The 20,312-nt window shown below is 41.8% G+C and overlaps 1 protein-coding gene across 1 annotated transcript in view; it reads left to right on the top strand.

The window, feature by feature from the left end:
- Nucleotides 1-7,497, top strand: part of T265_13914 (hypothetical protein) — a gene marked incomplete at both ends in the record, with an annotated part of 9,482 nt that extends 1,985 nt beyond the window's left edge. Inside the window, 2 exons of the mRNA XM_009171114.1 lie at nucleotides 1,202-1,310; nucleotides 7,360-7,497. Of these exons, the coding sequence (XP_009169378.1) occupies nucleotides 1,202-1,310; nucleotides 7,360-7,497 (247 nt within the window). The remainder of the gene's footprint in view (nucleotides 1-1,201; nucleotides 1,311-7,359) is intronic.
- Nucleotides 7,498-20,312: the final 12,815 nt, after the last annotated feature.

Genomic DNA, 20,312 nt, shown 5'->3' with positions numbered 1-20,312 from the left:
AAAAGAGTTTCCTTAACCAGTCATATATTATTCACAGTGAATTGAAGTTTCCGAATGAATCGAAATATTTCCCTCATTATTAGAAAACACGAAGCACAGTTGTTGCTTTTATGAACCTCGAAATCTTCCATGAAGGGTAGTTCACTGTACAGCACACAACAGAAAAGGGAATAACCAGAGACAAAATAACCAGCTTTGTGCAAAGGTTGAGATGCTGTTGGTGAAAAATAAGCTATTTGGGCATCACCTCACGTAGTTCTTAAATAGTTCTTAAAGTAAAAATGGAGTGGGCAGAAGGGAGTCACATCCGCCTAGTTCATAAGAAAAAATGCGAGGAATCATCTGAGAAAAAACATCTGTTGGCAGAAATTATACCGACCAGTGTCAATAAAGGTGTTTCTGATGTCCTCAGTGCCTAATCCAATCTACATTTTCATATCTATATCATATATGAAAATGTAGATAGGATTTGGCAACCGTTACCCAAGGAAGTTCCATTAAAGGCAAGTTGAACGGTGCTATTTTGTCTTAGCTGAAAACGCCAATTCCTATAGCGTAACTTCTTGATCAAAACTGTTGTATGACTTAAGTCGTCCACGTCTAGCTGAAAACCATTACGGCTTCTCTTGCACGTCACCTGCTTCTCTCAACTATACAATAATAACAGCAAAAGGGATGTTCTGGCAAGTAAAACAACTTTTCGTGTAGAGAACTGACGTGATTGTATATCATTCCGAGATTCGAATTTTTCCTCCCTAATTTCATCTGAATTGAACCGTTCGCTCATTTGTGGGCTATCTCACTCAAAGCTGCCCTAGAAAAGATAATTCTGGTATGAGGACCAATATACTGGGGTTTGAAAAACAAAGTGTTTATAAAACTGCAAATTAGGGTAAAAAATAAACTTCAGTAGGATTCAAGAAACGTGGTTTACATTTCGATGAGCTGGAAAATGGTTCTTCGCACAAATGAAGGTCAGCATAGTCTATTTTAGTCTCCATTGAGATGGGAATGTTTTGACTGTATCAGAAATCCGACGGCAACAAAATGGTTTGATCCTCCTTGCAAAACTACAGCTACGGTACCATCCCACCCCTATTATTTAATCTCCAGGTAAATGGTGTGAAACCGGACTATTTCACATGCATATGAATACAATTCATGTGCACTTCGGGGTCTTTCCTTTCTCTACCTGCCTCAGGGTTCTTTCGTTAAGCCGTGTGACTGATTTCTCCCAAGCTACACTCGAAACCTGCTGTCCCAAAAATCTGGCATCCACAAGTTCTTCTCAATATCATCGAAGACCTCAAGTAAGCTTACCTAGTTGACTACTTTCGTCAGGTCAGTATGAACTGATCGGCTACTCTTTCCTTACCGGTTGATTCACCAAAGGATTCCACGAAATTGCTACCCAAGTATGTGAAATTTTGGAAAATGTTAAAACTATTTCAAATTCAGAAACAGAAGGCTCTTTTATGGGATACCGCTTAATGCACACCATTGATATCCTATAGTGGAAAGTTTTGTTTCTCTAAAATCATTTTATCCTCTCCTTCAAGCTTTGTTCAGCTACTAGAAGCGGTAAAGAACAGTGTCGTCTGTCGCCAAAGTCTAAAAAAGGCGTCCAAGATTTCCATAAGATCGTCGAATCAGGTTTTACAATAGTTTTTTATGTATACGGGAGTACAGAACTTTGCCGCCGATCCAAAAACTATAGGCATTATTTGTCAGTCTTTCATATCTTTTTGCAAAAATAAAAAAGTTCATTGAAATTCATTTAGCTACCAAGTTGTTTCCCAATTACTGGATCTACCAACTTCTCTTACTGCCGGTTTTTTGCAAGATATAATAAAACCGGTGAAAAACTCTCAGGCTTCCAATGTGTATAAACAAAAAGCAAGAAATGGCTTCATTTTGGGTAGTGGTTTCTCTCGTAATGACTTTTCCAGTCGTGTGCGATCCATAGACCTCCCTTCCACTCAGTGCATTATTTTCAGACTAAACACCTGCGAACAGACTGGTTGTGCCACAGCAAAAAATCGAACCGGACGCCCTAAAGCAGTAACGGACAATTTCATGCGGGTACGGCAATTAGAAAATCGTTTAGCGTACCATTGGGCAGAAGTAAGCTATTCCTAGTGGAACGGGATTTTTTACAAATAGACGCCAAAACGTGCTTGCTGTACAAGCATCCCCCACTAATAATAAGACGAGCCGTTTACGCTCGCTCAAAAATTAAGGAAAGCAAACTTTTCATACCACCACTCAATCTAGAAACAATTTGTCAAAAAGGAAGTTTTGGGACCACGCTTGATTCTAAAAATTGTGCTAATGTCTACTATGCCCTTCACATCCAAGAAGCCATATGAGAGACTGTTATATAATCCACAGTGGACCCCGAAAATAGTTGTGTTGTGAGTTGCTCAGCATGGTTAACAATGCATGACGGAGGAACTCAATCCAGCGAGTCCCATGTGAAGTTTACAGTATTTCATTTCTTAGAATAAAATTCTATCAACGAATAACTCTTTATCATGAGGAATGCGAAGTAACTGTGATCGTCCTTCTCCTAAAAGAGTCACTGCGATATCAAAGACAAAAACCCAAGCCATAGTATGCTAACGCGCAAACCAATAAACGTCCCATGTAACACAAGACTATGCAATGTTCCGACAGTACCTGATCTAGCTCCGTGAAGCAGGCATCTCAGGATTGAACATCAGTTCACTGCCCTCATAGTGGTTGACAATCGATTGACCTCAACTTCAAGTTATGTTTGCACACCTTGCGACATCCGCTCGGCACTTGTTTACGCACGACACACTTCATTAAGGTGACAAATCCAATAATCTAGTGATAATCTACTTTGAAAATGTTGTTCCTGTTTGGGTGCAGTGCGGCTGAAAACTGAGTTTCTACCCATTATTCCCAACAACGGTGGTAACTCAATTCATTTAAGCGGTATGAAAACCAAAGATGACAATCTAGTCGCTTTATTAAACACAATCCTAGACAGCGGCTGATTGGATACTTCCGATAAAATACGATTTGGATCATACACTTTACAACTGGAAATATCATTCCTTCGATCAGGCTCAGCATTCACTCTAGCATTCATCAAACAACGGAATGAAAATCAACTAGTTAGGCGGCATCTCGCACTAAATTCCTTAGGACCGGTTCAGATGATATGAAATCACTTCTTTGTGTGCACTTGACCGCTTGGAATAATAAGCCCCCATTTACAGAACTAGGTCCGTCCAAGTCGAGTTGAATAAGGCAATGCACATCGGGTTCACCTGTTACGGATTATTTTGTGCCAGAATGACTAAAAGAGACCCCATTCGAGATGTCCCTCAGCTGAGTAAATCAGTGTTATGTTTGACCCTATGTGAGAACTGCTGAACCATCCCTTAACTACTTTTTATCAGAATTACGGATCAAATCCGGATCTGAAAATAAGTTGACAACACTCTTATGCCTTCCCGTAAAATAAATCTAATTTGCTATCGAGAAGCGTGAATCATCTGAATCTCAGGTATCTTTTGAAGTACGCTGCTAACTGAAGAACAATGCAAACTGGAACTTCTATCAAATCTCAACCGAATTTGTAGTGCATGCCGGTTTGTATGCGAACAAGTTGTTTATTCATTACAATCCGTGGGGCTGTTGCACACTACTGTGCAAGGATTGTTCTGAACTCACGCAACTTATTGAAAAACTGTCACTGACCCCCTAAAATGTGCTTTCTGTAGACGTCAACCTTTTAGTGATTAATTTTCCGTTGCATCAGACTATATAGTAATTGCGCTACTTCATTACCGCTAACAAAATCAATATGCGAATTCCATTGAAATAGTTGAAAGTTGATCTTCTGTGCACTTAAAACTTCCGCTTTGTATTTGAAGATCACAACTATAAGCCAGTGAATGATGTGGCATTAGCAGCCTGTGTGCACTTTCATTAGCAGATGTCTTTTTAGACATGATTGCAGGACAGCCTTAGGACCATATATTCAAGACTATACTCTGCAATGATATGCAAACATTTTAGCTTTCAAACTGGAACCAGTTTAATAACCTGCGCTACCATATGAACAATTTGCGTCCAACATTTTTGAGATAGAGAATGGGAACATCTTGGTATTTTTAAATATTCCTATTGTCAGACGTCCAGAAGGAGTTCTTTTAGGAGTTCTGTGCATCACAAGCCTATATGAGCTGGGCAATATTTACACCTTCCAGCTTTGCTGCTTTAGCTTACAAGGGAAGACTAGTACCCACTTCGTTCGACTGCGCCAGAATTATTCGCAGTCGTTGATTGGTAACCTTGGCCTGACGCCTCTTGATTCTCTTCAGCAAGAACAGAACGGGCTATTTACATTGCTGGTCAGCCGCTTGTGGCCAAATGGTTATGCTTGCACTGGCTGGTAGTTGGAAGGTCGGAAATTCTGAGTTTTGTGAGCTGCACAATGTTGATCATTCCCAACAAGGATGAAATGACCACACACATTTCGGCTTTTCTCCATAGACTGTTCTCAGCAGTAGGGTGAAATCTTTATTGAAAACAAATAGAAGATCTTAAAATGGGTACTAATTTTTAACAGCTACCCAGAGAAACGTCAACAGTACACCACGGCGAAATCAGGAGTTTAAAGTCCCAATAAAAAGGAAAGGGGTCTTTATCAGAGTGTAATAAACGAAGCCATACGGTAAAAGTACGTGCTGCAATTGGTCTCAGATACCCAACAAGAAAAGGCAATCTCCAATGTACGCTGCTTGCTGTAACCAATCTTTCTGCTTCACGTTCACATGCAATTGCGGTGAAACATAAACGAACAGAGCAGATAGGAGCTCATGCGAACAAGGCTGAGAACATTTATCTCACTATCTGAGTCGGGCGACTAATCGATTGACCGTTCGACCGATTGCCTGCAAGCGGAGACCCGGAAAACTGCCTCGCTGATCTCACATTCTATGTGCTGGACACAGAGTTGACCCCAATACGACCTTCAGAATCTCACTTCTCAACGTCAACTCGAAGTTTTAACCCTCCGTGAGGTAATGTTGATCGGTCACTACCGACCAAGTTATCGTGCATATATGCATCGTCTTGCATTAAAATTGAGAACAGAACATGACTGAATTAGTTTGCATAAGATATGATTTGTTAAGTTAGGATCACCATGCTTTTCATTGCTATTTATTCCTACCTTTGATGCAAAATTGATAGTTTTTCGTATTGCGGTTGAATGGATGAAAACGCGATGCCGACAACATGAAAAATTCATCTTCTTACTGTGCTACTTGGATTTATTCAACATCATTGACTGAACAACTTAAAAGCGTTTCCCTGGAATCTACAAGGGGCGTACCGTTCACCAGCTGAAACAGTGAACCGAAGCTATATGTCCTCTCGAACTGGGAAGCATATTCCAAATCCCTCCATCTCCCTAACACATAGCAGGAGGACGATATACCACAGCAAAGCTATAAGGTTGCCATTGGCCCACACATAAAGTCAACAGATGGTCCGGGCGATAGACAATATCTTTTTGTGTACACATGCACTGTCCTGAGGGACAAACATACCCCCAAATATATATATATATGCGACATAAACCGAGCGATAAGGGAACTCAGTAATTAATTAATTAATGATTCCTGCTTGTAAGGTTAAACAGGTTTTGTGTACTGGTGGATTTTTTTCATTGGTCTCATCCATCATCAGAGTGGACAGAACAGTTGACCCTCTCGTTACAACGGGAAAATTTCTGCCTACACAATTGTGGATGGAATGTGGCAATCTGCCAATTAACTGCACTTGGAGGATAGTATTCATAAAACATTCCAGATTGTAAATGAATGCTCCTCATTACCACCTCTTTCTGGGGTCTAGGTTGGTTATACTTTTGGGTATTCACTGGCAAAATAGTCTTGTACCTCCAGGGGCCACAGTAGTCTTAAGACCGTGTAGATGTTCCCAACTGCTGACGAACTCGCAGAACTACGTAGCTCGGTGTGCCTGAGAAAGGGTAGAATACGCCAAATTTTTTCGAGGTAAATGCATGTTTTGTCCTTGTGATATATTTGCTTGGTCTTCACTAGTCACTTGATGAATCAGTGAATAGAGTTGAGTGAAATGTGCGGCATGTAATTCACCACACAGAAAGGGCCGATCCAGAAGTGGCTCTCGTGGGTGGTGTCAGATGGATCAAAAAAAGAGAAAGGAAGAATGAAAATACAGGCATCATAAGTCCTTTCTGGTACTTTACAGGTAATAAAATATGAAGTTGGTCATTGTGCTGCGCTTCTCAAGGTCACGACCGGCCAGCTGTTGCTTTTGTGGTTATAACCAAGGCTTGGTACACGTATTCCACAAGTTGTGGTACTTAATTCGAGTCGCACCAATATCGAACGGTGACCAAACCGATTGACTTGGCTTTTCAATCTCACCGACAATTTGATGAGTACTTCAGCAGGCTTTCCCATTAGTTGGATAGCGGTTGTAGACAAAGTGTGATCCCGGGCAAGGACAAAGATGGCATTTGCTTAAATGCATTTGATTAAATGCCCGATCACTGACAGTCTGAAGATAGGTCCAAGAGCAATTAAAACGGACTTAAATGTTTACTTTTTGGGTTTTTGAACGGCTTACCACGAGATCAGGCGAGTTGACTTTTTTAAGTAGTGATTCTCACTCTTTTCTGCCCCAAGCACTTCTTGAACAATAAGGCCAGCTGCCATCTTGTCTTCAGTGTTTTGTGACAAAAACATGTTTAGTGTCAACTCTTCTCAAACAATGAATTAGAACACAGACAGCTTTCTGAGTCTCTTAGTGTTCCAGCGCCGCTGGCCGATTGTCTATAGGTCTCTTTTGTCAACACTGTACGCTTCATCAGTTACGCGTGCGGTGGTTAACAAAGGCCACAGACGAAAAAGAAGCAAAACTTGATAAAATAATGAAATACTTCACACAGCGTTCTCCTTGACTGTCCGCGTTTTATCACCAAGAGGCTGGATTCTGTCAAGAGAGCATCACATAAACAAAGAGTCGTGCCTTGACTAGTTTGAAAGAACATGTTTTACTGTGCACAGACAACTGGCTTGTTTTCCAGTCGCCGTGCCTGCTGAGTTTCAACAGACTTTTTACATACACATAGGTCTTGTAGCAGCTTAAATCAGGCGAGGAGTTAATCTTTACCTCACGTGACAACTTGTCAAAGGACCTCTAAGCTTACAGAAGCTCAGCTACTGAAATCCTGCTCGCTGGTGCGAAAATTTAGGAGTACAAATTCTTTCATGAAACTGCATTAGCACTGTATCAACAGCATGGTTTTCAATGCCTTTGAAATTTCAGTCAAGTATAAACACGTTCATCTGTTCAGACTTGAAAAATCACATGCATCCAGCGTACGCGGGTGCAGTGCTAACACGCTCACATCGCATGTCAGATGTCCGGAGTTCGAACCTAGGCACGAATAAGGATATGCACCACTGATGAGCTCTAACAAGTGCAAGGTCATTATTTCTTCACTGATGCGGGCCCACCAGACTAATTGCACCAGGATAGGAGAACAACTGTTTAAACGAGAGTGGTATGAACTTGAAATCTATAAGTCCCACAAACATCTTCGCCTTTTAAGTAATTTATTCGACTTTCTTGTGTTACTTTTTTCTCCGATATATTATGAGTAACTACTACATTTCTCGTAAAATGTTATTGGCAAGCTTTGGAGGTGATTTAGCAATTCTGGATTAAATGAATTCCAGTTAATGCAGGTTTCAAAGACAAGTCACAGTACGGTAGTTATTTTCACTTGTACCACCGATGAGTCTATGAATATTCCCAATGAATTATGTTACCACGGCTGGATCTCGTAATGATAATCTTAAATTTTTGAATTCATGTACGTCCACTTCTTTCTATACAGACGGATATCGTCCCCTTTCTGGTTGCCAACAAGCATTCGAGGGTATTCCGGTGAATACATCTGGGCACCACTCCAATTAGGTTCTCTATCCCAGAGTTTCAGTTGCATGGGATATAATTCCAATAGGAAATTCGTATTGTTTAATAAAAAGGTTTGCATTACTCGCAGTTTCCTTTTCATAGTTTAGTAAAGTTTATTTGTGATCAGTGTTGACGGCGGTCTATGTGGTAGGTCGTATCCTTCCTCAGAGTTGTTGATGATACAGCTGGTAAAGCCGCTGCAAACTTATCTGACTGCCACTTGTGCTTGGCTAATACGGTAGTAAAGCAGAGTATAGGAATCCGTCCGTAGTCTGTTTCTAAGTAGCTTACAGCATGTCTAGTTATCTGTATTTTGCTGAAAATATCCTCTGATTCAGTCACAACCGTTGGACTGCTCATGGATAATGAGACTGTTTAGCCTAACAACTCGTCTCTCCGTTCAGAAGTCCCGGTTAATTTAGTATTCAGTCACGGAATAGGATTGGATGGCAGTTAAAAGAATGCAATTGGAGTAAATCCACCAGATGCATAACAGTGAACGTGCCATCCTTAGTAAAACACCTAATGGTCATGTGGCTGGTATCAGTTGGCCCAATAATCAACCAAGTTATATATGCAGTTTGGCGGGAGTTTTCGGGGTCTGACCAAAGGTTTACAGAGAGTAGTCAGAACACAGTGCAGGCATATCCTGTCTTTCCCGGAATATCGGTGACGTGTGCAGCACCAACCACAGGTCAGATAAATACTAGAAAAAGTCCACAGAACAAGATGCCTAACTAACAGTTTGGTTGCATAGTTTGATACGAAGCGACAGAGACTACAGTTAGATCTACTAAATTCCTTCACCGGCTGGGCTAAGATGCTTCTACGTCCGGAATGTTGACATAATATTGCTACGAGATACTGAAGCTTGACTAGGTCTGTTTAACATGTTTTCTGCTCTGACCGCGTACTGCGGCGTCTTCATCCAAGATGCAGAATTATGCATGCATCCATGCACACCAGCGTGCGTTGTGCACACCATCCGAACCAAGATGCAGTTTATGGCTATGCAACGTGTTATCCTACACAGGAATAGTATAATACTTGAATAACAACATTAAACCTAAACCAAATTCTCAAACCAGAATTATATGACGAACTTTTCCAATAAGGGACATCAACAGAAGAAGTACAAAGAAGGGTGTGGAATTATCTTTCTTCATAAGTTCCCAGATATGTGCTGAAGTGTCTTAATAGCTTTCTGATCAAGACATAGACCTCCTATTATGAATCGCTCAATGATTTTTAGAACTCCTAAATAATTCGCTTCTAGACTGGCGCAGATGCTTGTTATACGGACTACTGTTGCAGTATGGTCGATAGTATCCGTGCGTACACATGCCCTGCAAGTAGGCCAATACACTCTGCAAACTTGAGCAATTTACTGTATTCATAAAGGAGCCATTCTAGCTTCAAATGACCATTTGCTAAGGCCGTCGATACGTACGTCACCGAAACCTACCAAAAACCCTGAGCTCTACTATAGATTCTTGTAGCTCACCAGTACACTTGAGTAGCATGACGAAAAATCCAATACTGTTTGAAATCTCTTTTATGATTTTTCAAATGACTGCTTAAGGCGAAGTCCGTCTTACAACAAAGACAGTATTGAGCTGTCCACAGGGAAAAGTGGTTTCCTTACTCGTGACTTCGTTGTCACCAAAGTTCTCAAATTATGTAAATTTAAGAGCCTATTTTCTATTTGCATGTGTTCCCATTGGCAGTGGGTTTAATCCTGAGATGCCTGATGTAATTGCAAGAAAACGCCTGAGGTAGACAGGTTGATTGGCCTTAAACATGAGTGTTGGTAGTTAGGCCAAACTCGGCCTTCACCATCTCCTGTCGTCAGAATATCAGATTTTGACAATATGGTCCTTCTTCATTTTGGATTCCATGATGAAGAACGGAATAATATTTGGGATTCCACCGGAAGGGGAATTATCCAACCTAAAAGGGCTTTTAACTCCGTGGGACCGCATTGAAGGCTTTCTGTTTTAGGTACTGGAATATGACTAGGTTTTATGTGGATCTTAAAGATAAAACTAGGGAATATCTCCAGCGCTACCAAAAGCAAAATGGGTGCCCGTAGTCAAAAAGTGTATGCTTTCGTCATTTAGTTGGCTCATACGTAACGATGAATATTCATCCATTTTCAACGCATCTTTGGATATTTTATTCACAGAAAAGAAAATTTGCTGCCAGAACTGAAAAGTCCAGTTACACGTATAATATCCACTAACGATATATTGGCTTGCGCAGCCTCAAGTTCCATAGTTCTTTCTAGTCTTTCTATCGTGAATTCCAACTGATAAATATACTTGCTCAGACTACCGTACGTAAACCCACCCGCAAAAGATACTGCGTTTGGAGTCAGACCTTTCGGCCAGGTTAGTTACAGAAGTGAAGATTTGCTGTGTATCTATAACCGGCGATAGTAGATTAACTTAGTCTCCACCAAGATCCAAATGTGGATCTTTGTTTGGTTGAACACGAGCAGATGTCCTGCCTTCTGAGCTCAAGAAAATGTGAAATCATGCAGATTCAGTGCACCTGAAATTCATCAAACCGGTCCCATTCAGTTTTCTAGCATAATATGCGGCAATAGAATAAATAATATTTATCACTCTTCAGCATCCTTTCGGTGCCAAGCTGCCATGTCACTGGAGGGAATGAGATACTGCCAGGTTGCCCAAGCTTAGACAGGAGTGGTTGAGATATTTAGTTTGAGTTTGAACAACGGACCTTCCTGTCCGTAAGTTCAAGCCTTAACCTCTGAGATATCCCTAGCTCACATATAACAGAGAATAAGACTTTTGCCAAGCTTGCCATGTCATGGAGGGAATGAGATACTGCCAGGTTGCCCAAGCTTAGACAGGAGTGGTTGAGATATTTAGTTTGAGTTTGAACAACGGACCTTCCTGTCCGTAAGTTCAAGCCTTAACCTCTGAGATATCCCTAGCTCACATATAACAGAGAATAAGACTTTAGTGAAAAAAACAGCCTACAACACAACAACACCATAAACCGTGTCAACCAATATGGAGTCCAACTGGGTGTAAGCCCATCGGGCTGAATGAGCGCGTTCTGGAACTACCACTACTTTCAAATAAAAAAAGGTGTACCGCGATCACACGATTTCATCATCATTTGCACCAGCACTGACATCGAAGCACCAGTAATAAACACTAGAGATTGACTTGGTAGATTGACCTTGGTAAACGATGCCTTAGTACAAAGTGGAAAGAAAAGCAAGAGGTTTGGAACTTGGTACAAAAGAAGCCGCATGTCTGGGGAGAAGTCAATAAAGGTGCCTACACCTTTTGACAAAAATAAATTGAGGGAATCCAGGCATCCTACCCCATTCAGGCGCCACCTGCGGGGTTCACTCAGCATCACTTGCGAACCCCAGGCGACATAGGCTAAGCACACAATTACACGATGAATCTGTCTAGACAGTACATACTAGAAAATGACAACAGGTGTCAATGGGATCAGTTGCGTTACATGTCCTTAAGGGTATTCAATCAAGTGCACTCAGCATTGCATGGGCGCCAGCCCGAAAAGTCCGGAGATCCTACGGCGCTCTGACTTTAGGCGCTTTCATTTCACGTTGATAGCTATGGCTCATTCCCTGAGAACTTTTCCCCAACAATGTCTCGGAAAGGGAAGCAACACTTTCCTGGGTAGACGGTCGTTTGGTCATAATTCATGCTTCATCCAGCTTAACCCTGTAAGTTTAGTGTGCTGCTCTAACGATTCAGATTCGTTACCAAATAACTGCAATTTCGCTGCGTATTCGCTGAAACCAGTTAGCAGTTTGTTGTTCCGGATAAACCGGGGCTAACAGTTTGATGATGCGTAAGCTTTGCGGAGCGAAAGGATCAAATCTCACGAGCACGATTTCAGACCGCTGCTGAAGTTTACCTGTATACAATGCATCAGTGAACTTCATCTCTGAAGCCGTAAATGACACAAGCTGGCGAACGCTGACCGCATTTTGAATATCCGCGTAGTAACTTCATCCTCATGGCCTTTGTAGCTACCAAGGTAATTAGACGCATCAACAAATTCAAGCTTCTTATTCTGCAGTTTCAGAGGGTCACAAGACGATGGAAAGTGTTGAAAGAAGACTGATAATGAAGGTACAACATGGGATCACCTTCGAATGCGTGTGGAATAAACGTTTGTTAAACAACCTTACGACAGAGTCCACCTAATCCAAATCCACAACCACTCCATACGTGATTTTGTCAACTAGATTCATGGTTCCTAGAAGTGTTCAGTCCGTGATAACTTCGATAACAGAGCTGAAAGAAAAAGATGAGTGCGGACAGCCTGGGAGAGCTCCGCTGTTTGTGAGGAAGCTTTAAGACAGTTTGATGCGCAGCCCTAACCTAACTAAATGTGTGGAAATAGAGGACACGAAGAATTTCTACGAAATTCAGGAGCATTCTTCTCTGGTCGATAGTATTTAGAGAGGGTGGTCTAAGTTGAACCTTTACTTAAAGTCAAGAAAAACCGCAGCGGATCGGTGATCAAGCATTTATTGTGGTGTAAGAAAGATCGACACATCCTCTACCAGATCTAAACCCTGCTTGGTGATCTCGGGTTTGTATCTCACATGCCGAACATAGGCGAAGTAATAAAGGGAAGTCGTAGTCGTGCTGCTGATATCTACACCCATATGATTGGATTAGTCAGTTCGCCTACCCTTTTGACCATGAGTGACAACAGCGATTAGCCCCTTTTTCTCCAAATACATAAGTAACTACTGGTCAGGGCGGAACATAAAGATATTCCCAATCTTTAAACAACGGCGGGGGAAGCCAATTAGGCCCAATAGCCTGATAGCAGCTTAGTGCAGAAATATTTGTCAATACTTCAACAACCAACAGGAGTTCGAAACTCACATACCATGACTCAAAATGTGCAAGTTGAATACGATGCGTAGACTCAAGAAGGGAAGGAATACTAAACTGGTGAAAATATTTCTCCCAGCTATGTGGACCCTGGTTTTCACTGATACTTAGGTTTCTGATATTAGTTCTAATAACTTTATCTCCGGAAAGTGTCTTAAGAGCCATCCCTCTACATTCCTAGCCGCTCTGGTCCCTTCCATTTCCTGAACATTCTGGTTGCACCACGCCTGTCTATCCCCCTACAGGCTGTCTGAGATATGGTCTTATCCATTGTCTGGCCGAATTGTAATGTGAACTCGGGAGATACAGCGCCTCACATTAAGAAGTGATAGTGACTTAGGAGTTCCAGATCGAACAAGTCTCGACTATTGTTTAAGAGGCTGAGCACCATGTGATGTGCAATATGCAGACTTTTAAAAACCAAATACAACTTAGTGGAAAACAAAATAATGGACCTAAATGGCGCTACATTTAACTCGTATGCAATTGACCATGGAAACCATTGAAAGAGGTCTCCCGTGGCACACGAAACGTCTCAGTATAATGTCTTATTCCACTACGCTTTGAAAGTTTCCAAAGTCGAGATAACCACTGTGAGATCCCGTGGCATCTACGTACACCGCAGGCAGATTTCCTGGCATCATAATTGGCCATGGTTATCTAAGAGAAAATGCGACCCCCAGAACTTTCCCGATGCTAAACGGGGAACTCACTTCTGAGGTTTACTGGAAGAACGCAGTGAAAATCTGCACCGAACAACGGTGTGATCTAGGAAAAAACCTGTATTTTTAAGGTCGTCGGTAATCAGTCATTTAGTTTTGCTGTTAGCAGTTGCTGAATATAAGGTAGCTCAACGGTGGGGGAACGACAAGTAAACAATGGCACCCACTATGTCTAGACACTGTGCTTCCGAGCAACAGTTGGGGGTCCGTAAAATTTGAAAAAGGTGCTCACCGTTATCACTATGCTTTGTGCCTTGACTTAACATGATAACAAGATGTGTCTTGGAGAGAATGAAGAATCATATCGTTGCATCGAAACCTGCTGCTATTATGACAACAGTTGAACTATTCAAGATAAGCAAGAGGATGGTCATTCCTCGATAGATGTTTCAAAGAATCATAGTTGAATTTAGTCAATGAACGAACGACAAGTAATTTCAGCATCCCATTGGCACGAGTTTTGTCGAATCTGAAAGTTGGACAGCACGGAGTTGGATGTTTACTGGTATACAGCCTAACAAGGAAGCCTTAGCTCGCAAACCTAGGGTTATACCGACACCAGTGCAACCCGCAGTAGCAACTGTGGGATCACCTGAAGCTTGTAATCCACAGCGTCTAGAAAGGGAGGATGCCGTAAACTCAACATCTGTACTTGGACCTTCTATGGGAGTTCCATGATGCAGAATATTTTAGTCGACGGAGCATCTAGAGTAGGCCTATATGTCCTTACTTTAAGATCTGCAATAATAAGGGGGGAGCGATGCCTGAATATAAGACTCGGGGTAGTAGGTGTGAGTTGGAACGTGTAGTGTGGTAATGCCCAGGTGTGTGACCGACGTATCTACAACTGCAATCTATATGAGAGTATGTGTACTCTTAAAGCAGAATGAAGCCACTTATTGCTTTTTGTGGAAAGAAAAATTCTGGTTTGGATTCTGCAGCTAACCTGAGGAGTAGTTCGAAGAAGGCTGAATGGGGCAGTCGACTGAGAAGAGTCTTCACGGACTTTATGAATGATGTCGTTCCAACTGAAACATGAGGTGGACAGCTCGTCCAGCTAGAAAATATTACGAAAGACAGATTAGGATGAAGTTCGACCGGGTCTTCCGGTAACACCTACCTAATCTGCAAATGAGTGTTTGTCGCTGCATACGTTCCATTTGATGTTCAAGTACGGAATATGACCGAGGAAAGTAAGTCACTGGGCTAGCAAGTTAGTTTTGCTTCTTTACAGAATTGTCAAATTCAGGAAAAAGCGTGAAATTTGAACCGCCCTTGAGAGGTGCCAAAAGGGACCAAAATAGACAGTCTACTACACATAAGTGACGCGGAAATTCCTCTCACAAGCTGTGGTTCACGATGGTAACGGATTGCTTTAACTGAAACTATTTACTATGTTTTCAGCACCAAACGTAGGCCTATGCAAGAATGGTCGAAAGCTGGACGAAGAGCACTCAGTGGATCACGAAATGAGCGAAAGTGACAGCCGGTGTCTGTTTGCATGAATTATGCATGCGCCGGACTAGGATTTGCATTGATTGACAGGCTAAGTTCACACCTTTGTTCCGGCCAGCTCGTCTAGAGTTCGCCGACAATAGGGACGAAATGACCCTTTGACCTCTGTTGGCTTGGTTTCTAAACCTAATCTCCACGCGGCAACTGGTTACTCTGTGCAGTCTAGCGTTTGATGTTGACAAGAGGAGAGGTTTTTGATGTTGTTCTTGTTTGCACTAAAGGATGGCGTAGGGTTGACACATTCCTTTCGCGTGACTGTTACGGACAGTCAGTCAAAAGTTTTTGGGATATTAGTTGCTTTTTGATGATTGCAGTCCAGTAGAGCGTCGATATAATAGACATCTTCGAGGAGCTATTGAAATAGCACAAACTGTGCACAAAGCAACGAATGTCTTTCTTGTAAGTGAAAGCCAAGTGCGATCATATTTTCATACTCGTGAGTGGGTGCGATAATGCAGGTCTGCAACGTTCGTCTACGCAAAGTTTACTTGGAGGGGGTTCAGTACCTGCATTACCTCATTTCGCAGCAGTAACACACGAAGTACTACTGGTAAACACTAAAGTTACCAAAGCCTCAACTACCCTTAACTGGCCACGTAATATAACTTTGGATATTATTTTTCAATTAAAGGTCACCTTTCGGAAAACTGTTACCTCAACGTCAGTGGTTCCTCCGAGCATGCTTCAGGAGTATCTATTCTACACATTTTTTTTAATCGGAGGAGACAACCTTTGCTGGAAAATGTGGGCAGAAAATTTGCTAATTGTGCATGATTATGATACTGTTCACAGAGGAGAGCAAAGCACAGTATATATCTTTTCTGGGTGCGCAAACTATGGAAAGATGATGGTCCAAGCTGTGACGACTGGTTTCCAAAACACTTAGAAATCCTTATGGTAGGCAGGGTGTCAGCCTTCTTTTTCGTAGGACGTGCACTGAGATTTTACATTTGCAAAATACGTAAAGCGTTTAGACATATTTGGTTTGGAGTTCTGCGGTGTACATCCAGAGTGACCACGTTCAGAGCCGCCGTACGCATGAAAATGGAAAAGGAAGCTTCAGGCTCGCGTTTGTTTCAGCCGCTGCCCATGTCACTAATAATAAGGACAAACTTTTTTCCAGCCATTCTGATATAACTCAAATTGGTTCCTCTAACTTTGCACAGGTGCAGTGGGTCAACGGTCCACAGCATTATTCCGTGAAGAGGCGAAGTATACCTTAAGGTTAGATCACGTTCTGACCGAGCACAAAATAACATCCAATTATTACGCAGTTCCGACATGACCAGTTGTCATCTTCACATTCAGCAACAAAGTGATTCTTACAGCCCAAGAAATTGCCCGGATATTTTCTGCCTAATACTATTCAAAACGTGAGCAGTTTACGCAAATATACTGCGATACCTCAAATATCGTAACAACTGAAACAGAAGGCGACCTTTGTGGGGAACATTCAGTGGAATCAAATCACAGGCGAGTGATTCACTTGAGTCTCCTATGAAAACAAAACTGATTTGCAAATTAGTGGATATGTCGAAAGAAGCCTCGTTGTTACGCGGTGTACTAATTATTTGACCGATATGTACCGAAAGCAACATTGGTCCTTAATCAGTTAAAAATGTTTGAAACTGATTGAGTAGTCATCATTGCCGCAGGGTTCAGTAAACAATCGTTTGTTTTCCAGTGGGGCAACGTCTCGCTTTTGATCAAAAAGACTCGTCGGGGAAAGTGAGTAGGCTACAAATTTAGTCGAGTTTTAAGACAGATTTAGTTCTGTTTTACCACCAAAAGGTATTAACTGGAGCCTCTTGAAACATTTTTATAAAAGACTGCGCATATTCAAAAACCAAAAACATTCAAAATGTTCGCTTCGACATTCTGGTTTTTAAACCCTGCTTTACAAGACACGGTGAAAGTTTGGTCCTGGGCAACTTCTTGAAGGAAGGAATCATCCTAGACTTTTGCTGGACATCCATACTGACTGAAAAGTAATAAAATTAGCCGTTCAGTTTTAATATCCTGGTCACCCGGTGGTTCACTGCCATACATTCCGAAGGGATCATGAGGGCCGGGATACTGCCAGGTTGCCCAAACATAGACACATGCAGTCGAGATGTCTAGGTTGGATTCAAACCACGGACCTTCCGTTTTTTCGTCAACCACTGAGTTATCTCAAGCTCAACGCTGATAGTTCAGGTCCAGGTCGCATAACCTATGGTATTTGTGGTAAGCTCTTGTTGCTATTCTCTTGTCAATCAATTTTCATCACTGTTATTCGGATTGTTGTAGAAGGAACAAAAGGGTGTAAATTCGTGACGCGAAGTAATCTCGAAACAAAAACTTCAAATAAAAGTATCCAGAAACACTTGTTAACTGGAAAGATTTGGTATGTGAAATTCCGAAGATATTCGGAATCATTTAAAACAGCTGAATTGCAACATGTCTTCGACTAAGATTTCAGACCTGATCCGCCACCTAGAAACTTGCAGAACTTTTGTTTTATCTAGAGCACTGAACTACAGTTGACACAGTTAAATTACTCGGAATTTTCAAAATCCTCTACAAAGATGGGACCATCTGTAACAAGCAATACAAAGTGTATGCATAGACCGGTGTTATTTGAGAATCCAATAAACAATATTTAGTGTAAGTTGGCTGTAACGTAAAATAATAGTTTATTCGCATTGCCTTAGAAAAAGGAGCTGTTGATTTTGCTTGACCGACGTTCATTTGACAGTGATAAAAACAAAGAACCGCAGTCTGTTTGTCTTTGAACGAAAAAGGTATGAGCAAAAACTGAAGTTGTAAGTAAAGGATTTTTCGCTGGCAGTGAAATTTCTCTTCGTAAGGTCGTTTTTTACTAATAAGGTGATTTCCTACTCAACTCCGTTATTATTCATAACCCGACAGTGAACCGTAAGTGAATCCAGAATTATTACCTGTCAGCTATTTTCCTGAAGTTCCGAAAAGGATAGAGCCACATTTCACATCAGTTTTAGTGAGTAATCATGACAGTTAGTCACACAGATTTGCTGAATTTCAGTATTGTTCCACGTCACCTTCATGATATAAATTAAACCACAATTGGGTGTCCTGCGAATGATTCTTCAGCTATATTCTGCACTATGGAATAACCGTGGTCTACGAGACTACCGTCTGATATGGTTTTTGCTCACCTTCTGTTACCACACATTAAGGCCACCTGAGGTGAAAATAATGGTACGCTTTGTCATCTTACTTGATACTGATAATCCGGTTTGCATTCAACAATGAACTATACCAGAAATCCAGGTTATCGGTTCATCAAAGCAGCGCCATTTTAAGCAGTAGTGTTGAGGACAGCAGGTCTGATGGACATTACAATATCACATTTCATGCTATTCTCAACTGACCACATACGCACAGAGGAATGGGGATTTCATTCAAAATAACAAACCAGGAGTCGCTCCACTTCAAAAGCACCTGGAGAATGCTGTCATAAAACCGACAGCAAACAAAAACACACGTCTGGCTGTCAGAAAGTATCCACAGTAGCTCAAATTGACAAACAGTAAGCAAATGGCTGCTCCTGCTAGTAGATTCGACCGTCTACCAGCTTTCTAGTTCTGTACGCTCATAACTAAGATAGCTGTGCATGATTAATGAGGTGGAATCGGTTGTCACAAAAAGAACAAAATGAGGGTAGGTTGGTTTACTTCCGCTGAATCAACACTTCTCGATGGGGAATCGGAACCCAAAAATGTAAACGACCCGCATAATAACCGCGTTACTACGACTTGTGGGTGGGAACTAGAAAGGCCGCCGTAAAACGGCGAAGCTTTAAAGCGCACAGTGACTGCGTTATGGGTGTGTTTTTTAAACGCCTGGTACGTCAGTGGTCTTACCGAAATGAAACAGACTTAACCGTTTCTGAAGTTGGATTTCACGCTTGAATAAATATCTGTTCAGAACCTGAAATAAACAGCACTTTTTTAATTGGTACGCAACTCTTGCATGGCGCCAAGCAATATACTGGTTTGTACGGGGTCGGTTTTGAGCACATTTGATACAGGGACCAGGGATTCTGTCAGTTCTTTCATTGTCACTATAGTGTGGAAGGGGATATCTTACAAAAGAGTAAAGACTAAATATTTAATCACATTGTTTAAACGAAGCAAGAACCTTAACTCACTGATTTACTACAAGGGAACGGTCTGACCACCGAAGTCATTCAAGCTCCAGCTGACTGATATCGGAACCCAATGAAGTCAACTAAGCATTAGGCCCTGAGTTACTTGACTGAAGGGTGACGACGGAAACTACGGTACGTAAACGACACGCGGAGAAAAATTCTGCCAATGCTTTTGTTACTGTCATCAGCAAGATCGTCATCGTCAAGATCGGGCATTCAACTCTTGTGGCGATCCAAACATATGAAAGGCTCTTGGCCGGAAAAACTGGATTAAGTAGAAGCACAGTTATATCCATCCTTTGATCCTGATATTCTCAGACCGATAGCTTCATAAGCACATTAACTTGAAGCCCATCCAGGTCTTGCTGGGGTTGGTTTTTGGCCGGTCTCAAATTAGTTTCAGTACAGCCTGCGGAGTAGTTTCATAAGGTTCAATAGACTCACTATTCTTGTATGGCACAGCCTGTCATCATTCGTAACCCAGGTGGCCTATTTTCGTTGCACGCTCGAAGTGTCAGCATGGAGGGTTGAATTTTTTGCCTAAATGAATGAAAGAGGCGCCATGCAACTAACAAACTAACCAATGTCCTTGTCAACTTCGGTAATGGGCTGAAGATGTAATGTAAACAGCGCCGCAGTTAGATTAAGCCTAAATCCCAAAATTATACCCTCTAGTTCTGTGTAGTTCAGAGCACTAGTTCAATCTGCATACCGTCCCGGGAGCTCACTTCCAGTTTTCCAAACTCTCACTCTTGCTGGACAGTTTCGAGAGTTTCCGGCTTCAAGCAACAGACTAAGGTTCTTCCGGTTGGATCTTTGCATTGGTTTGTTTGGTAGGATCAGCGATGCGAAACTAGCCAGCTCAACGAGAGTTGCATTTATTGTCTTGTGTCCAAATAAACACGGTTTCCAATCTTATGCACGGCTAGATGTTCGAGGGACACAGGTAAACACGGGCCACTTTGTGGG

Source organism: Opisthorchis viverrini, assembly GCF_000715545.1.
Source record: "Opisthorchis viverrini unplaced genomic scaffold opera_v5_118, whole genome shotgun sequence".
Lineage (NCBI taxonomy): Eukaryota > Metazoa > Platyhelminthes > Trematoda > Opisthorchiida > Opisthorchiidae > Opisthorchis > Opisthorchis viverrini.
This window is presented reverse-complemented; position numbering and strand designations above follow the sequence as displayed.